At 41.9% G+C, this 20,171-nt stretch overlaps 1 protein-coding gene across 2 annotated transcripts in view; it reads right to left on the bottom strand.

Annotated features, from left to right (window-relative positions):
• LOC101437744 (katanin p60 ATPase-containing subunit A1) overlaps positions 1-20,171 on the bottom strand; it is a 52,560-nt gene that overhangs the window by 8,082 nt on the left and 24,307 nt on the right. For both annotated transcript variants that reach the window (XM_058289586.2, XM_058289587.2), the window contains exons 4-6: positions 12,885-13,065; positions 1,939-2,063; positions 632-737 (exon numbers count right to left, since the gene is read on the bottom strand). In XM_058289586.2, the coding sequence (XP_058145569.1) occupies positions 632-737; positions 1,939-2,063; positions 12,885-13,065 (412 nt within the window). The remainder of the gene's footprint in view (positions 1-631; positions 738-1,938; positions 2,064-12,884; positions 13,066-20,171) is intronic.

Here is a 20,171-nt window from a genome sequence, read left to right as displayed (position 1 = left end):
ACACTGTACCTTTTCCTTACTCCAGGTTCCTTGCAATAACTATTGCCCTAACACAAAATTATGAATAACACAACATAAGCTTTTTAATTAAAAATTTTTTTAACCTACAACACTCTCTCCTCATATCTCCCTCAATAAAGAAAGGCAGTGGGGAAGCGGATTTGACTCAACAGATGGAGCGTCCGGGGTTCAAACCCAGGGCCTCCTACCCAGTGTAGTAAGCGGGCCCACAAGCAGTGCTGACGCGCACAAGGAGTGCCGTGCCACGCAGGGGTGTCCCCCACATAGGGGAGTCCCACGTGCAAGGAGTGCACCCCGTAAGGTGAGCCACCTGGTGTGAAAAAAGTGCAGTCTGCCCAGGAGTGGCAAGGCACACATGGAGAGCTGACGCAGCAAGATGATGGAACAGAAAGAGAAACAGATTCCCATTGCCGCTGACAAGAATATAAGCGGACATAGAAGAACACACAGCAAATGGACACAGAGAGCAGACAACGGGGAGGGGGAGAGGGAGAGGAAGGGGAGAGAAATAAATAAATAAATCCTGAAAAAAAAAAAAAAGAAAGGCAGCGACTCTATAGCAATGTATTTGCCATTCGCCCTGGTAAGACCATCACGCTAATGAACTTACTTTCCATGGTCTCCTAATGCCCTTAAAGAATTCTGGCATCCACATAGGTAACACCACAGCTTCCTTGAGCAACTTCTTAGCTTCTACTAGATCAGCGATGTCATCCCTGAAAGAGAAGGCACTTTATCAACAACCCCTCAGATGATATTTATATATTTAAGCCCAGGTAGCCGTTCCTGAGATGCCCCAGCCTAAGGGGATTTTACCGGCTCACAGAGCTCCCTGGGCTGGGGCCCGCCACGTCCACCGGCACATGCAAGGGGCACTGTGTGAGCCCCAGGCCTCGGGAGTGAGTTCAACTTGATGCCTGATAACACAGGCCCATGAGACCACTCGTAAGGACGATCACTGTCACCTCCCGAGTTCCTGGTCTCCTGATGCTCCTCCCAGCAACCCCATGATTTAGAGACAAGGAGTCCGTTAGAGAAGCATAAAGGAGAGGAGCGCGTAAAGACCAAAGTTCCAACCCTGCTGCTTTGCCCCAGACCATGAAGAGGAAGACGCCGAGGTGAAGAGCAGCTCAGAGACTACCCTCAAGTCATCCAACCCCAGCACAGCTGCCACTCCCACTGGCACACAGCACTTTTCATTACGAAAAGAACACTTTTATTGTACAAATACACATTCATTATAGAAGTAAAAGCAACAAAATTATTTTCAAAATGTCACCCAAAACCACAACTAATAATCCTTAAGATTTAAAAAAAAAAAAAGATTTTATTTATCCGCCCCCTGTTGTTTGTGCTTATTGTCTGCGCTCTGTGTCTGTTCATCCTCTTTAGGAAACACTGGAAACTGAACGCAGGACCTCCTGTGTGGTAGGCAGGTGCACCCAACTCCTTAAGCCACATCCACTGCCCTAATCCTCACGCGGTTTTAAAAGAAAATATGTAAGAGAATGTACCTAAATTGTGGAAAAGTGAGCTTTTATGATTTGTGATGGGTTACAATTCTGTGAGTAGATGTAATATTAAAGTTAAGAACCACTGCTCTAATGGGGGAAAAAGCAGTATCTATAAGATAAATCTTTAGATAATAAGTACCACACATGCATAAAAACTAATTGGCTCTTCGCCATAAGATGATGTCATCAAGAGAATGAACTTCTTACCTAAGAAGGAAGGTCTGTGACAGACCTGCGCGGGCCCAGCCCACAGCACGGACTTCCACGCCGGGTTATGCCCTGGGTGAGTGCAACCAGTGCTGTCCTCAAGCGCCCATCTTAAGTGAGTCCCCTCGTGTGCCCCAACAGTCCAGTTCCAAAAAGCATCATCAGCACCCAGTTATTTTGGTGTGACGTAACTTACCATCGGATATTGGGATTCTGAGAAATAATATCTCTTTCCAAAGCTTCCACTAAGTCCTTATCATAGCCAGTGGAGTCAAATTTATTTGTCTCTGGTTCTGTAACTGCAGCGGCAGGTGATTTGTTCTACATCGTGAGAAAAAAACAAAAGCTTTTGATTAACTCAAAATTTATATTTTGTGTCTGTGAGACAGAAACAAAGAGTGAATTCAAGAGATTTTTTAAAATAAAAAGCTAAAATAATAGCACAACAGGGATAGAATCAAAGACTCTAAGTCATCCTTCTATATCAACATCAGAGCTTCATATTCAGTTTCTGTTGTTACATGAGAAGAGTGATGTATAAAAATATTCAAGAAAAATAACAAAAACCCCATCTGTGTGAAGCTGGGTTTTAGTATTTGCTGGGATAGAAGGTACAGTGGGAAAATCAACGAGGAACAGGTCAACGTGGAAGAGGAAGGAGGGTGGGATGTCCACTCTGGCTCCAAAGTCTGAGAAGCTAGGCAGGGCCCCACGGGTTTTCAGTTGTTAGGACATAAACACTCGAAAGTTCTTTGACCCTAGTCACCTAGTAAAATGGATGGATTTTTCTTTTGACCTATTAGTACCATGAAAAAATCACTGAGACACTGCCAAATACTCAGAAATGAGGAAATGTACGAAGCTCTGTATCAGGGGAAACAGCAGGCACCCTGTCCTAGGACTGCCCCCTAGTCCCCAAGACATGGTGAGTCCTTCGTCACCTGGTGCAGCCTATGCCACTCTTCCCTTCTAGATCTAACCAGTGTTCATAACATTCAAAGCCTTCCACCAGGTGGCCACATAAACTTCTGACGATCTACATATTCAGTACCCAAAATGACCCTGTGAGATTCAAGGAAAAGTATTGCGCAATATTTTAAAAAGAAGGAATGGGTTATCTTTTCCTCTAAGTATGTATGAAGTTGTTATTCACTCACGGATATTTAACCAGTATCTACTCTGTGCTAACAGCTGTGGGGAAGTCACAGAACAAAGACACTGTCCCTAACTATCAGGAATTTACTATCGACTGAAGACACAAATAGAAGGCACATCCTAGTTCTCCTTCTTTCGTTGCTCCCATATAAGATAACACTGAAAGAATGCTTGCAGACAAAGCAAAACCATTTTAGCTAGGCAGAAGGGAGGTAAGTGCTACAGTATCACAGGTGAGGCTAAGGGGAGGTATGGAATTTCAAATGACAACATTTTTAAAAGAAATGCATTTAATCAGTTGAACTTAAGCATTTAATCAATACCTTGGAACAGATGAAAATACTAACTACTCAGGAGATGGAAGTGAACAATGGAGGGGTTAAAATGAAACTAGACAAAGCTGCAGGTGGACCAATTAACAAGAAGATAAATCCCCGGGTTTAAAACCAGCTATTTTTAAAGGCAGCAAAATTCCATTTAGTGAACTGAGTTACTACTTACCACCACCATCACCACCACCCCACCCAGCCCCTTGGAGAAAGGAAGCTGGAGCAAACCGGCCACCTCCTGCCTAGGGAACCGCCTGCTGAAGCCCCAGTGTCCTGTCCCTGTGCTGCAGCTTCTGAAGTGCCTGCGGAATTCACCGGATCATGGGAAGTGGAAACGGTATGAAGCAAGGAAATAACAAGCAGGAAGTCACTGGAACTTAACTCTTTTCCAAACCAAAGACTTTCAGACTGGGACCACAGTTCTGCCTGACTTTCACAGCAGGAGGCCTCCCAACAGCCATTCACAATTCCCAAGGAGCCTGCCTTCCACTGCGGAGGCTGCCAACGGCAAGTGTCCCTCTCCCACCTCCTCCCCTGCAGCGAGCGAGCGCAGGGGCGAGCAACCCCAGCCTGGTGATGGGCTCACTTGGAGGTCTTTCGAGGGATCTCTGAAAAACATTTATATTCCTGATCAAGAGAGAAGGACTTTTTAAACACTGCCTTTTTGCCTTTGGACACATGTCCGAGGATGTCACCCTGGAAGTGAGGCAGCCACCTGCTGCCGCAGAGGAGAACCTGAAGGTAAAAGGTAACGCGCTGCACACGGCAGAGTGGAAAGGTGGAAAGAGCCTGGGTTCCTGATGACATCACTGACCCACAGCATTAACTAACTTCCAGACCACCTTGTTTCAATCTTCTAGTTATGTGACCATCACAAACGCCCTTACATTTAAACTAGTGCTTCACAGTCAGGGGTTACACTGCACAATCTAGGGGCTCTTGGAAATGGGGGGGAAGGAGGACAATTTTTGTGTATTTTATGACTGGGTGAAGGCAGCGGCATGTGGTGCCTGGACACTAAGGAAGCTAAACCTCCAGCAAGGATGAGACAGTCTAAACACAGAGAGCAGTCTGATATGGTTACGAATGGACACAGACAGCAGACGATGGGGAAGGGGTGAAGGGGGGAGAGATAAAAATAAATGAAAAATTTAAAAGGAATAAGGCTATAAAAAAAAGGAAAAGAGGAAAACCACAGAAGCAGAGATCGGGAGTTAACACACTGCCTTGGGCCAAGAGAGGACCCCCCATGTGTACGTGAGGGTGAGTCTCCCCAGCAGTGAGGAGGGTGGATGTTCCCACCCAGTGTTCGAGGAGGGTGTTGCTGCCCCAGAGTACAGAGAGGGTGGAGCACATTCCCCAAGGATTAGGGTGGTTGAGGTCAGCACCCACAGGTCTGAGAGGGGTGGGCCTGTCCCCCATGGATTAGGAAATGCCTGACGGTCAACTCATTGCTCTGAGAGGGTTGAGGCTGAATGCCAAAGGTTAGGGGGAATGTTGAGTTCACCTCCCTGTTCTAGGGGGGTCAAGACTCTAACCTCTAGTGTGGCAATCACCCCAACACTCTTGGAGAGTGAGGTCTGGAGCCTGCTCGACACCCAGATGGCTTGATGAGGGTGGACCCAAGAAAATGGCCACTGGGCAAGCCTGTGGGAAGGGTGGGTTCTCACAAGGCACCAAGGAGAAGAAACCATCCTCTTAGGAATGACTCAGACTGAAATTGAATGGAGGATGCCCCGCAGGTTTACTGAACAGTAGAGGACTGGGACTCATGTTTCCCTCCCAAGTTCTCCTTATTGTAATGAAAATGTTTATCCTTTGTCCATTTGTGTATTGGAAACAGATAAATTGTTTTGTAAGTTTCAGAGGTCTATAGCAGACAGGATTCTGCCCCAAGACAAACTATATTTCTTTAAATTGATTATGATAGGATTTAGTACTTGGATTTTACTGAAAGTTTTTTTCCAATATTGTAATGTCTTTTTGGAATTCAGAGCGTGGAATATAGCAGTTTGATATGGTTATGAATTCCAAACATAGATATTGGATTATGTTTGTAGTCTGGTCTGTACCTGAGCATGATTAAGTCATGATTAGGGCTTTAATTGGACCATGATTTTAGGGCGTTGTCCCTAACCCTTAGTGGGTGAGGACTCACAGATAAAAGATATGGCAAAGGACAGAGGTGAGGGTTTTTGATGTTGGAGTTTTAACGTTAGAGTTTGATATGGAAGTAAACTCACAGAGGAAAGAGAAGCCAGCCCCAGGAAGAGAGGAACCCTGAGCCCAGGAAGAAGCAAGACCCTGGAAGGGAGGAACCCAGGAAGCCTGAACCCTGGCAGACTTTGGCAGCCATCTTGCTCCAACACGTGAAAATAGACTTTGGTGAGGGAAGTAACTTTATGGCCTGTTATTTGTAAGCTCCTACCTCAAATAAATACCCTTTATAAAAACCAACCAATTTCTGGTATTTTGCATCAGCACCCCTTTGGCTAATACAACAGGGCATTTAGAAAGACTGTTTTAAGCAAACTTTTGTCAGGCTCTATTATCTGCAGCTGACAGCATCCTAACTAATGTATTTCCACACTATGAAACATTATCACCTTTTTACAGAGTATGCACCTTCTTTTTTTCCTGGATTCTATTGTTGACATTTGTTTCTCTTAATATACAATTTACAAATAAGCTACAAACTGAAGTATACAGATTCAAATAAAGTCCTAGGTGGTGATGCAGGGACAGATGCTGGACATTGTGTGTCCCATCGTGGCCCACTGGGTGGACTGGGGGAGAGTGTGGACCACAATGTGGACCACTGCCCATGTGCTGCAGCGGTTCTCTACAATGTATTCGCCAGGTGCAGTGGATGTACCACAATAATGGAAGAGCATGTTATGTTGGAGGAGTGGCGTGGGTGGGGTGGGGGGTATTTGGGGACCTCATATTTTTTTAATGTAACATTTAAAAGAAAAAAAAAAATTCAAATAAATATACACTTCCACCCCATAAAAGTAAATAGCAGGGGAGCAGATGTAGCTCAGTAGTTTGAGCACCTGCTTCCCATGTACGAGATGCCAAGTTAAAAAAAAAAAAAACTAAATAGCATTTGAAGAAAGAGATTCCCTATATATATGCAAATTTCCTTACTTTGTTCCTATCATTGGAGTCATCAAATAAAATTAGAAATAAAATATGAACCCCCAAAGAAGGTAAACTGAGTGGAATTACCTCAAAGAACTAAAACCTTTATTAATTCCACTGATAACTGTCCTCACAGGGAAACTATTATGTCCCCACCAGGCTGAAACTTTCTGTTTCTGTTTCTGCCTAAAGTCCACACTCAAGCTTGCTTTTCTTTGTTTCTCTGGTTTTAGGAGGTATCAGGGATTGAACCCAGGACCTCATACATGGGAAGCAGGTGCTCAGGTACTTGAGCTACATCCACTCCCAATGCTTGCCTTTCTTGGAAGCTCTATCTCTCTCATAGCCCTACCACTCCATCCTTCTCTCTTCTCCCCCACCACACCCACTACTCCAACATACATTTCTTACCACTCTAATCAGAACACAACTTTCATCATTCTCACTTCTCAGTGCTCCTATTTCCTTTTCTCTACTACATTTAGAATAGACCAATTTAACAAAGCAAAAACTTTCAAAATGCAGTGATAACTGAAACGAACAGATACTTTTTAATTCTCCTTGCAGTAAGAAAAAGAAACCCCATATAAAGAAAAGGTTTAGAATCTTGTATATGCCATGGGATTAACAGATCTCTGGGTAGATTAAGAATGTGAGTCTGAGTTTTCTTTTACTTGTTCCATTTTCTGAAGTGATTATGTATTAAAACTTTTTACAAAGAGAAAAAACCTAGTCATCCTCTATGACTTAATGGTTTCATCTCTTCCATGAAGCTTTCTAACCACCCCCAGCCCCCTTCTGAGAATTCTACCTGCTCTTGCCATCAGTCACTTTCACGGTTTAGCACTTAACGGGTTTATAACTGTTGGAAATGTGTTGGTATGGTCTGCCCAAATGTAAGTTCCTCAGTGCTGGGCACATATTTTCAACCGACACACACTGACTTAGGAAGAAAGTCTCTTCCACACACGTGCTCTCTGGTGACGCTATGCCTCCCGATTGAAGTCCTGAGGACTTTAGCAACTACCTAAGCAATGTCAATACTCAGCAAAGGCACAGATAAAACTGATTTTACGTTTATATAGCATGTATTTCCCCCTTACAATGTTCATAAAACAATACAGGAACAAAGGATGCTGGAAGAGTTTAAGTCTCAAACCCAAAACTAAAATACTTTCACTGATACATAAAAAACTTTTTTTCTATGCTATGTTTAACTTAGTATTTCCACTCTGGCATTTGAATAAATTCAAGAGTATTTTGAATGTAGTCATCAACTCTTAAAATATCTCAAAGTCACAACAAAATTAACAATGGTAAAACTGTTTGTTGTGATAGCAAATACAGCAAAATCTCAGTTACCTAGAATATTTGAGAAATAAAATAATAGCTAATGTGTATATATCTATGTACCAAAAAATGTTCTCTCATTTGATCCTCACAAAAACTTTATGAGGGAAAGCAGATGTGGCTCAAGCAACTGGGCTCCCACCTCCCACATGGAAGGTCCCGGGTTCAGTTCCTGGTGCCTCCTGGAGAAGGTGAGCTGGTACGATGGACAGATGCAGTGTGCTGACGCAACAAGATGAAGCAACAAAAAAGACACAAAGAGGAAAGACAACAAGAGACACAACAAAGCAGGGAGCTGAGGTGGCTCAAGCAATTTAGTGCCTCTCCGCCACGTGGGAGGTCCCAAGTTCGGTTTCTGGTGCCTCCTAAAGAGAAGACGAGCAGACACAGAGAGCACACAGCAAATGGACACAGAGAGCAGACAGCAAGTGCAAATAAGGGGGGATTAAATAAACAAAATAAATCTTAAAAAAAAAAATCCTCTGAGGCAGGTGCTATTATAATTTTATATCTGAGGAAATAAAATTTAGACAGACTAAGTAACCCAAAGACAGTAACACAGCCAGAAGCAGAAGGTCTGGTGCTTAAACAGAAGCCTACCTGAGTGAAAGCCCACACACTGTATTTCAAAAACCTTTTTATTTCCCTGTCTCAACAAGCAGATCGTATAGTTCAAGTTACTCCCTCTTGAACAATTCATTTGTAGACGGTATCAAGGTCTGAGCGTGGTTTCTCTGGGTATAAAAGTAGAGGCATGAGATGCAAAAGAAAGAGGACACTGAGGTCCACAGCTCACGGAGGACAGCGGGCTCTGATCCTTGCCCTACATGATGGGCCAGGGCAGCCTTGGGACCGACAGGCCGCACAAGTTCAGACTCACTAGCTCCCTCCCCCCAACCCCTTCTCGCTTCAGGAATTAAAGCAGAACAGCTTTAGGGAAGTGCAGCAATGTCGGACGACAGAACTATCTGGTGAAAGATACTCAGAGAATCCGATTTACAGGAGGAAGTGAATCCCAGAAGCAGGGAAAAGTAAGGCAGATGGCACCAAACCAAGAGCTAACAAAGAAGGGGGCTGATTAAAAATTTGGCTTTGCTTGTTACTGCACAGGTTCTCACGTGGAATTAAAAAGCAAGATTGCAAATCTAGGAGAAAGAGCCTGAAAGAAGGGCTGATGTAATGTTTTGGAAAGGAGAGGATAGGAGCAGCACTGGGGGTTTTCTATTTTAACGTCCTCAGTGCCTATTTTGCCCAGATAGTGTAGAGGGGTCCTTTTGACACAACAAGTCAAACAAGTCACCCTACACTTTGCTACATCTCAACCAGTGGACATGTGCCTTGAGCTAGGGGGAGGGAGGTGGATAAGTGGGGGGAGGGTAAAGGTTGTGAGAAGAGGTAGAAGTAGAGAAAACAATGCTGAGCTCTTAAATTCCTATATGCTTCTTACTAGTAGTTGGACAGTATAAGCCCTCAAAAACTAGCCATTAGCTAAGTAAAATCTTGGTTTATAAATACCATTCTCCAACTAAAAGGAATGAGAGCTCCCTGGAAAACTGGGCATTTCCAGGAATGGGAGAGGGGAAATACAAGATAAGCCTCCTGGAACACCCAACTGTGCCAAAAAATGAGTGCTTAGAAAATGATGATGGGTGCGGGGAGTAGATGTGGCTCAAGTCCTTGGGTGCCCACCTACCATACAGGAGGTCCCAGGTTCGGTTCCAGGTGCCTCCTAGAAAATACAAGCAAGACAGAGAGCTGGCACGGTAAGCTGACAATGAAACAAGATGACAATGCAACAAGGAAACACAATGAGAGACACAACAAGCAGGGAGCAGAGGTGGCTCAAGTGACTGGGTGCCTCCTTCCCACATGGGAAGTTCTGTGTTCAGTTCCCAGTGCCTCCTTAAAAAAAAGGAAGATGAGGGAAGCGGATGTGCCCAAGCAACTGGGCTCCCGTCTACCGTCTACCGTATAGGAGGTCCAGAGTTCGATACCCAGGGCCTCCTGGTGAAGGCGAGCTGGCCCACGTGGCAAGCTGGCCCACGTGGAGCAATGTCCCATGCAGGAGTGCTACCCTACTCAGGAGTGCTGGAACATGCGGAGAGCTGGCGCAGCAAGATGACGCAACAAAAAGAGACAGAGAGGAGAAATAATAAGAGACAAAGCAAACCAGAGAGCTGATGTGGCGCCAAGAGAATGATCACCTCTCTCCTACTCTGGAAAGTCTCAGAATCGGTTCCCAGAGCCACCTAATGAGAATACAAGCAGACACAGAAGAACACACAGCAAATGGACACACAGAGCAGACAACAGAGGGAAGGAGGAAAAATAAATAAATAAAATCTTAAAAAAAAAAGATGAGACAGCGAGTGCAAAACAATGGGGGTGGGTGGAAGAAATAGATAAAAATAAATCTTTAAGAAAGAAATAAAGAAAATGATGAGGACATATCAAAAAGAAATAGGTTCCAGCTTCAAGGGGCACTCACTCCTCAAAACTGGAACAATTTAAGCATCAAAATAATAATAATAATAAAAGACTAAAACTACAGACTAAAATAAGATAAAGAAGTTCAAATTGATATAATTCAATAAAGGGAAAGAAGGTAAATCTTTTCCCAACAAGGGAATGCCAATTAATTATGGTCAAAGAGATTGGCGATGGAAAATCACAAGTTTGTATTCATCATAGTAATAACTGATTTGGGCCAAGAATCATCATTGGATGCTAAAAGGAAAAGGTGGAATTTTGATGAGAAATAAGGTACCTACAAACTATCAGAGTATCTCCCTACAAATCATTATAAAGGGAAAAATAGTATGTCTACAGAGGTAAAACCCAGTGGACAGCACCTTAACCAGTGATCAAATCTATTGCCAGTAAAGGGACAAATAGACATCATGTGCCACTTCATATGATATACTGGCTTTCAAGAACAAAACATCACTTCAGTGGTATTCTTGCCAAAAATGCATAACCTTGATCTAATCATGAGAAAAGAGACTAACACAAACTGAGGGACATTCTACAAAAGGACTAGGCTGTATATACCAAAAATGCCAAGTCAAGAAAGACAAAAGAGCTACAGTGGTAAAAACAGCATGGTACTGGCACAAAGAGAGACACACTGATCAGTGAAATAGAATTGAGAGTTCAGAAATAAACACTCACCTAGTTTTTGACAAACCTACCAAGTCCATGTGAATAGGACAAAACAGTCTCTTCAACAAACAGTATCAGGAGAACTGGATATTTATAACCAAAAGTATGAAAGAGGACCCCTATCTCACTCCCTACACTAAAATCAAGTCAAAATGCATCAAAGACCTAAATATAAAAGCCAGGACCATAAAACTACCAAAAGAAAATGTAGGGAAACATCTTAGACTTTATGGTAGGTGGTGTTTTCTTGGACTTTACACCCAAAGCACATGCAACTAAAGAAAACAAAGAAAACATAAAGGGGATCTCCTCAAAATTAAACACTTTTGCACCTCCAGGCAGCCAACTCAATGGGAGAGAATATATGGAAATCACATGTCTGATAAGAGTTTAATATCCAGGATATATAAAGAGATGTCACAACTCAATAAAAAGAAAAACGACCCAATTAAAAAATGGGCCAAAGACTTGAACAGACATTTGTCCAAAGAAGAAATACAAATGGTGAAAAAAACACATAAAGAAATGTTCAACATCACTCATGACAGAGAAATGCAAATCAAAACTACAATGAGATATCATTTCACACCTATCAGGATGGCCACTATTAAAAAGACAGAGAACCACAAGTGTTGGAGAGGATGTGGAGAGAGAGCAACATTTATTCACTGTTGGTGGGAATGCAGAATGGTACAGCCACTGTGGAGGACTGTTAGGCAGTTCGTAAAGAAGGTGAATATAGATTTGCCACATAACCCTGCAATACTGCTAATGTACAAATACAGTACTGTATATACCCAGAAGAACTGGAGCAGTGACACAAATACACATCTGCACACCTATGTTCATAGTGGTATTATTCACGATTGCCAAAAGCTGGAAACTACCCAGCTGTCCACCAACTGATGAATGGATAAACAAACTGTGATAGATTCACACGATGGACTACTATAAAGCTGTAAGAAGAAATGAAGTCATAAAGCATATGACAATATGGATGAACCCAGAGGACTTTATGTTGAGCGAAGCAAGCCAGACACAAAAGGACAAATATTTTATGATTGCACTATTATGAACTAAATACACTGCATAAATTTGTAGGATTCCATTTACATAAAATGTAAATATAAATCAATTTATAAAGAGAAAAAAAACTGTGCAAGAACAGCCAGAAATGGGAGCTATGGACAGCAGGGGAAGCATAGAGAGATCGAGAGGTGATGGATTTTGTTTTTTATTATTATTGAAATAATGAAAATACTCTAATGATGATTGAGGTGATGAATTCACAACTACGTGGTAGTGCTTAATACCACTGACTATGTAGTCTGGATGAACTTTATGCTTTGTTGATATGTATCAATAATGTATCAATAAAATTGGTTAAAAAAAAAAAAAGGATGAGGAAATGTTCAGATTAAAAGGAACTAAAAGATACATGACAGTAAATGCAAAGTATAAGCCTGCCCTGAGGAAAAAAAGAATACCTAAAAGTGACATCACTGGGACAATGGATGAAATTTGATTAAGGTCTTTGGGGTAGATAATAGTACTCTAGCAACATAAAATTCATTTCTTTAGATAACTATATTATGTTTATGTAAAGCAATGTCCTAGAAGTTAGGAAATATCCTGAAGTATTTCAGGGTAGAGGCCTGATACCTACAACTTGCTCTCAAATGGTTCAGGGAAAGGTATCCAGAGAGCAAATGATGAAGCAAAAGGAACAAAATATTAACTGCTGCTAAAAATGTCCTTACACTATTCCTATCTCTTCTTGCAACATTTCTGCAAGCTTGAAATAATACCAAAATAAAGTTAGAAAAAACAACCAAAAATATCTGTTGATGAGTGAGTGGGAAATCACCTAGTTGAGGTAAAGCACTGCTAAAGTTTTACTATTGCTATGGCAAACGGTTAATGACTAATTTTATTGAAATTGGTACAGTGTTCATTGTTAAGGCTGATGAATATTTCATTTATGAAAAGCAGTAACGTTTACCTTTTCCTCTCTTCCTTTATTCTGTTCTCTCTTTTCCCGACAACGCACTGCCTTCCCTCTGTCACCATGAAGACTCTGTGCAGATGAACGGTGAGCTCTGGCAGCTGTGCTTGGACGGTGGCCATGTGGCTTAGGATCACTGCACTGAGGAGACTGGCGTTTCCTAGGTCCTGGTGAGGGTCTAAACAAGCACAAGGTCAAAATAGTCAGAAGCAACTCCTACTGTTGTTCCAAATACGGGGATACACACACACACTAGTGTGCAAGCTAAGAGCATTGAAACAGAGGCCAAGGCAATGACAAAACACAGGACAGCATGAATAAACTAAAGGACACTGAGCCTAAGACATAGTTTTAAATCAACAGGACTGTCTGGTGGTTTAAGACGAGGAAAAGTAGTGCGATATAAGCAGTAATGTACACAGTCACAAAAACTGTGTGGTGCTTTATGTTTACACACATCATCTTACTTCATCTTTATTTCTGTGGCAGAACTAAGACCTCTCAAATATTAGCCTCCTACTACACTTCAAGACTTGGCTGGGGCCTTTAAAAAGGAGTAATAAAATGGGGAGGGGGTAGTATTCTCAAATACCTCTAAGTACAGTTAAGTAAAAAGATACATAAAACCATGCAAGTATACCAGAAGGTATGAATGGGCCCTAGTGCTAAAGCAATGGGAATGGCTTCCTGCAGATGGGAAATAAATTGGTCCTGGAAACACAGAATGTGAAGTGAACAAGAGAGTGCGATTGCACACGAGAATCAGAGAACAAAAACAAAGAAATCAAAATGAGCATAATCTGTGTAGAGGATTACGAAGAAAATAGCCTGACAGAGACTGGTGAGATGATACTCAACAGATAAAGTGGTTTGGTAAGTGGAAGACTAGAATGCCAGTTCTCAGCATTTGCCTTTTCAAAATCTCAGTGTCAACAAGGAACCACTGAACAGGTTTTTAAAATTTATTTACTTTTAAAGATTTATTTTTTTATTTCTCTCCCCTTCCCTTCCCCCGCTCAGCTGTCTGCTCTCTGTGTCCATTCGCTGTGTGTTCTTCTGTGTCCACCTCTATTCTTGTCAGCAGCCCGGGAACCTGTGTCTTTTTGTTGTGTCGTCTTGCTGCATCAGGTCTCTGTGTGGGCGGTGCCACTCCTGGGCAGGCTGGCCTTTTTTCACGCAGGACGGCTCTTCTTACGGGGCGCACTCCTTGTGCATGGGACTCCCCTACGTGGGGGACACCCCTGCGTGGCACAGCACTCCTTGCGCGCATCAGCACTGCGCATGGACCAGCTCCACACGGGTCAAGGAGGTCCGGGGTTTGAACCGCGGACCTCCCATGTGGTAGGTGGATGCTCTATCCGTTGAGCCAAGTCCACTTCCCTGAAGAGGTTTTAGAAAGATGAGACTAATACAGAAGAGATACTGGTAACGGAAAAAGAGAAAGCAGGCACACCAGCCTGTAGGTCTCAAATATTACCAAGGCATGAGATTAGGGTCCAAGAGACACAGGATTAAAAAAGACATTCCAATATGGAAGGCTGAGGAAAGTGTGAGGACAATGGAAACAAACCAATGTAGAAGAGGAAGTGAGGATGGGGGTTCAATTTGGGAGAGAAAAAACAGGCAGTGGAAATAGTCCCTTAAAATAGATACTTCTTTTTACTCCCACTAGAAAAATGATACAAAACAGACATTGAAACACAACAAACTACTAAAAAATTTTAAAAATCACTTGTAACCCTATGGCTCTACTATCTAGGGTTAATCATTTAACATTTATTTTTCTTTCATTTAAACAGAATTGAAACTATCATTTACACATATATTCTTGTATTTACCTCTACTTACTATATGATGAGGCATTTGCTATATCATTAAACAGCTCTCATAAATGACCTTTTGTGTGTCCAAGTTTTTTGTTGTTGTTTTTTAAAGATTTATTTATTTCTCTCCCTTTCCTCCCACCCCCGCCAGTTGTCTGCTCTCTGTGTCCATTGGCTATGTGTTCTTCTGTGTCTGTTTGTATTTTTATCAGTGGCACTGAGAAAACTGTCTCTTTTTTTGTTGCGTCATCTTGCTGTGCCAGCTCTCCGTGTGTGTGGCGCCACTCCTGGGCAGGCTGTGCTATTTCTGTATGGGGCAGCTCTCCTTAGAGGGTGCTCTCCTTGTGCATGGGGCTCCCCTACGTGAGGGACACCCGTGTGGCATGGCACTCCTTGCGCACATCAGCACTGCATATGGGCCAGCTCATCACATGGGTCAGGAGGCCCTGGGTTTGAATCTTGGCCCTCCCACGTGGTAGGCGGACGCCCTATCCATTGGGCCAAATCCTCTTCCTAGCACTTCACTTATTCTTATGTCTGAATACCATTCTACTGAAAAGATAAATCACATTTTGTTAATCCATCCATCTGCTGATGAGCATCTCGATTACTTTCAATTGTGAATAATGTTCTGGATATAGAAATCTTGGTTGACAGTTATTTTCCCTTAAGAATTTTAAATGTCATCCTACTGTCTTTTGGCCTACGTTTTCTGATAAGAAATCCAGTTAATTTTATTCACACTACCTTGTATATGACAAGTGGCTACTCTCTTGCTGCTTTCAAAATTTTGTCTTTTCGCAGCAAAAAGACACAGAAAACAGACAACCAGGGGAGGGGAATTAAATAAAATAAAAATAAATCTTTAAAAAAAAAAAAATTTTGTCTTTAGCTTTTGACAATCTCACTGTATGTCTTGGTGTGGATATCTTTGAATTTATCCCACTTGGAGTTCATCGAACTTCTTGGATGTGTATACTCATGTCTTCAGTTAGATTTGGGGAACTGAGGGCCATTATTTTTTCAACTACTTTTTTCTGCCCCTTTCCTTCTCTCTTGTCCTTCTGGGACTCTCACGTTATGTATCTTGGTGTGCTTGACGGTATCCCGCAAGTCCCCCAGGCTCTGTTCATTTTCTTTCTGATCTTCACAATGGATAATTTCAATTGTCTTGTGTTCAAGTTAGCTGATCCTTTCTCTTGCTTGTTCAAATCTGCTGTTCAATCTCTCTGGTGAGTTTTTCATTTTGATTACTGCACTTTTCAGCTTCAGAATTTATTTGGTTCCTTCTTATTTCTATCTCCTTATTTTATTCAGACATCGTTTTCCTCATTCCCTTTCCTTTTTTTTTTTAAGATTTCTTCTTTATTTTTTTCTCTCCCCTTCCCTGACATCCCCCACCCCAGTTTTCTGCTCTCTGTGTCTATTCACTGTGTGTTCTTCTGTGTACACTTGTGTCAGCAGCACCCAGAATCTGTGTCTTGTTTTTGTTGCGTCATCTTGCTGTGTCAGCTCTCCAAGTGTTTGGCGCCAGTGCTGGGCAGCTCTCCTTACAGGGCACACTCCTTGCATGTGGGGCTCCCCTATGTGGGGGACACCCCTTCGTGGCATGGCACTCCTCATGCACATGAGCACTGTGCGTGGGCCAGCTCCACACAGGTCAAGGAGGCCCTGAGTTTGAACCTTGGGCCTCCCATGTGGTAGACGGGTGCCCTATCTGTTGGGCCAAATCCACTTCCCTCCTTTAGTTCTTTGTCTATGGTTTCCTTGAACTCATTGAATAGATTTAAGACAGCTGATTTAAAATAAGAGTTCCTTTGAATGTGTTTCCCCAGGGATGGTTTCTGTCAAATTCTTTTTTTCCTGAAAATGAGCCATATTTTCCTATTTCTTCATGTACTTCACAATTTTTTGTTGAGAACTGGACATTCTGAGTATATTATTTTAACTCTGGGAATCTAATTCTCCTACTTCACTGGGACTGCCATTTGTTTCTTTTTTTCTTGTTGACAGCTGGCCCCACCAGTTTGTGACATTTCTAAATTATTTTTTGCTCACAAATAGGAAAAGGAAAGAAAAAAAAGGAGGTAGTTTCTCTTTAAGACTCCTCTGCAGCCTCTGCCTATACACAGTGGCCATCCCAAGATCAAAGCAGCTATCAAAATCAGCAATCAATGGCAGCCAGCAGCAATCAGACCATACACCCCACATTTTGATGGGCTAGGTCCCTGAAAGCCCATCCTGGCACCAGGAAGCTCTATAGGAACCCAGACTACAGTCCCCACAGGGAAGCCCATATGGCTGGGGGGGGGGGGGTGATAACAGCTACAGGGCAGGTGAAATTCACTAAGCTTTACTGAAATTTACCAGCCTCTTCAGCCACCTCTTCCCTGGATGTTGCAATTGTTCTCCTAGACTCCAGAGTTCAAAAATAGCTGATTCAAACTGCTTCTACCTATCAGTTGTTTTGGTGGAAGGACTGTTTTCTGGAGCTTCCTACTCTGCCATCTTCCCACAATCCTCTCCCCTCACAAATAAATTTTAATTATTGGATGGCAGTCAGTCATATAAAATAAAATGTGCCATGCTTTATCCACCTCTTTTCACTAGACATTCACTCATCCAATAAATAATTTACTGAACCTCTATTATATGCCAGGCACTATTCTATGCATTAGAGACACAGCAATTTAAAAATAATTTTTTAAAGTGCTTGCTTTAAAACATATATACAAGTGGAAGTGTGGTGTGTGTGTGACAGCAATGAAGAAACATTCATAAACATCAGATGATATCAAGTGCTATCAAGAAAAATAAAGAAGAGTTAAGGGGCTTTAGTAATGGAAGGTAGCATTTTAATTAAGGTGGTTAAAAATGGCCTTTCTCAGGTTAACTGAAAGAAATGAAATAAGCAACCTGACACTCAACATGGAAGGAAAGGAATGGCAAAGGCCAGACACCTGCGTGTGGGGCCTGCTTCAGGAGGCAGGAACACAGGCCTGGGAGAAAGCAAACTCAGAACTGAGGTCACAGAGGCAGCTGGGGCAGACCTCAGAGGGCCAGGGTAAGAAAGTTGGGCTCTATTTGGTATAATGGGAAGATATTGGAGGGACACCATCTGATTTTCCAAAGACATTTAAAAAGAACCACCTCTAAGGCATGTAGGCCACTTCTGAGCTTTCCTCCACAAGGCTCCAATGAACCTCCCTGCACTCACATTTCTGTGCATTTCTCCAGAAGAGAATTACTCGATCAACTGAATCTGTTCACCAAATGGGACTAAAATTTAGGCAATGACAAGGTTAGAATCACAACAAAGTTGAAAGAAATCAGAATAAGCTTTTAAAGCATGAATGCAAATGAAGACTAAGGACAAAAAAGGTTTTGAAGGAACAAATAAACTATAGGAAGAAAAAGAAAGATGCAGCAAATAAGGTAAAAAAAAAAAAGGGGGGGGGAATACATAGTAACCCAATGCATTCAAAATCTGGGACAATAAAAGATACTGAAGAGAAGCAGATGTAGCTCAACTGACAGGGCCTCCGCCTACCATATGGCAGGACCCGGATTCAATCCCTGGGGCTTCCTGGTGAAAAAGAAGAGAAAGTGTGCCTGTGCAGTGAGCTAGTGCCCACGTGGGTGCCTGTGTAGCAAGCAGTGCCCACATGGAGAGCCAAGTGCCCACGTGGTAAGCCAGTGCCCATGTTGTGAGTCAAGTGCCCACGCAGCAAGCCAAGTGCCCGTGCAAATGAGCCACGCAGCAAGGTGGTGACACAACAAAAGAGAGCCGAAGGGGGCAGTCAAGGTGAAGCACAGTAGAAACCAGGTAATGAGGTGGCACAATTGACAGGGAACCTCTTTCTACATCGGACATCCCCAGGATCGAATCCCGGTGAATCCTAGAGAAAGATGAGAAGGCAAAAAGAGAGATACAGAAGATCACACAACATATGGACACAGACAGCAAAAAGAGCAGAGAGGGAGAGGGGAAGAAAAACAGATATTGAAGAAAGAAAGCAGCAATAAGGAGGACACTATTTAGGGCTCATCATCATGGAATTTTCAAGATAAAAAGGCTAATCTAATTCAACTTCCCACTATCCCTCTTGCCTCTGACTGTAAGACTCAGGTGAGTTCACTAAGTTTACAATCAGCTGATTTTCACTGGATACATTTATTCACTGGAAAGTTCTTACCAATAACTGAGAAAGATTACATTACATATATGTAACTATAATTTAAAAAAAGAACTGAGAAAGGAATTATAGGATAAAGAGATGATTCTCAAGGAGAGAAAAGAAGAAGTAAATAGGGGCAAAATACATTGACAAAAAAACAAAAATCTAACTTGACTCATTTATTAGTTCTACTGCTGAAATCAAGTTATAAATGTGGAAAAAGTTTTACTCACACATATTCACTGCAGCTTTCTAACAGCCAAAACAAGGGGGAAACACCAATTAGAGGGTAAACATGTAAGTTACATCCCACTCAAAAATTGGCAAAAGCAGAGAAAAATGCTTGATATGGACTATAAATCATAAATGATTTTGATAAGCAAACTAACTTATCTAAGCTTAAGTTTTCTTCTGTGAAATTGAGGCTAAAAAATTAGTACCTACATCTTCTAAGACGGTTTTGATTATTAATACATGTAAAACAACACAGAACCTGATACAAAGCAATATGTGCAGTGACTGCTGCCTTATTATCAGGATTTTAAAAGAAAACAGTGCAAAACTGTGTATCATAGATACAACAACTATAACTGTGGAAATAAAAAGTACACAATGACTAGAAGGAAATAAACCAAAATGACTTATGACTTTGCCCCTATTTTCATATATTTTCCTATTATTACTTCAAAAAGTCTACTACTATAATGTTCTTTAATTCTAACATATCATGTAAAATATATGCAAAAGTGCTTGTAAGCAAGGGAAAGAAAGATATTTGGACTCAATAACATTAGTACTTTTATCTGAGGTTGAAGAAAATTAAAGTGGCTAAGAAATGATTAGTGCCCATGAGTTGATCTTAAAACTGGAGAGGGACACTGTGGCATGGTACTTTTCAAATAGTAATCCAGGACCACCTATATCAGAATCGTCCACCAATTCCTGGGCTCCACCAGCTACCTACTATTTTCAGACTCTGGGACGACACTCCAGAATCCACACATCTTTATGTATATTTGTTTGAGAGCAGCCTGTATGGCAGAGTAGCAGCTTGTAATCAAGTATATCTGGGCTCAAATCCTAGTGCTAAGCATTATCAGCTTTGTGACCTTGGGGGCAAGCTATCTAAGTTCACTGTACCTCAGCTTTCATCTGAAAAATAGGGAAAATATTACTTATTTGAGGCTCATTGTGAGAAATAATGTAGCCTAAAATAGTGTTCAGAACATCCATGTCATTATAAAATACAATCAAGAAATAAGAGTTACAAGGCTAGAATATTA

Source organism: Dasypus novemcinctus, chromosome 28, assembly GCF_030445035.2.
Source record: "Dasypus novemcinctus isolate mDasNov1 chromosome 28, mDasNov1.1.hap2, whole genome shotgun sequence".
Classification (NCBI taxonomy): Eukaryota; Metazoa; Chordata; class Mammalia; order Cingulata; family Dasypodidae; genus Dasypus; species Dasypus novemcinctus.
This window is presented reverse-complemented; position numbering and strand designations above follow the sequence as displayed.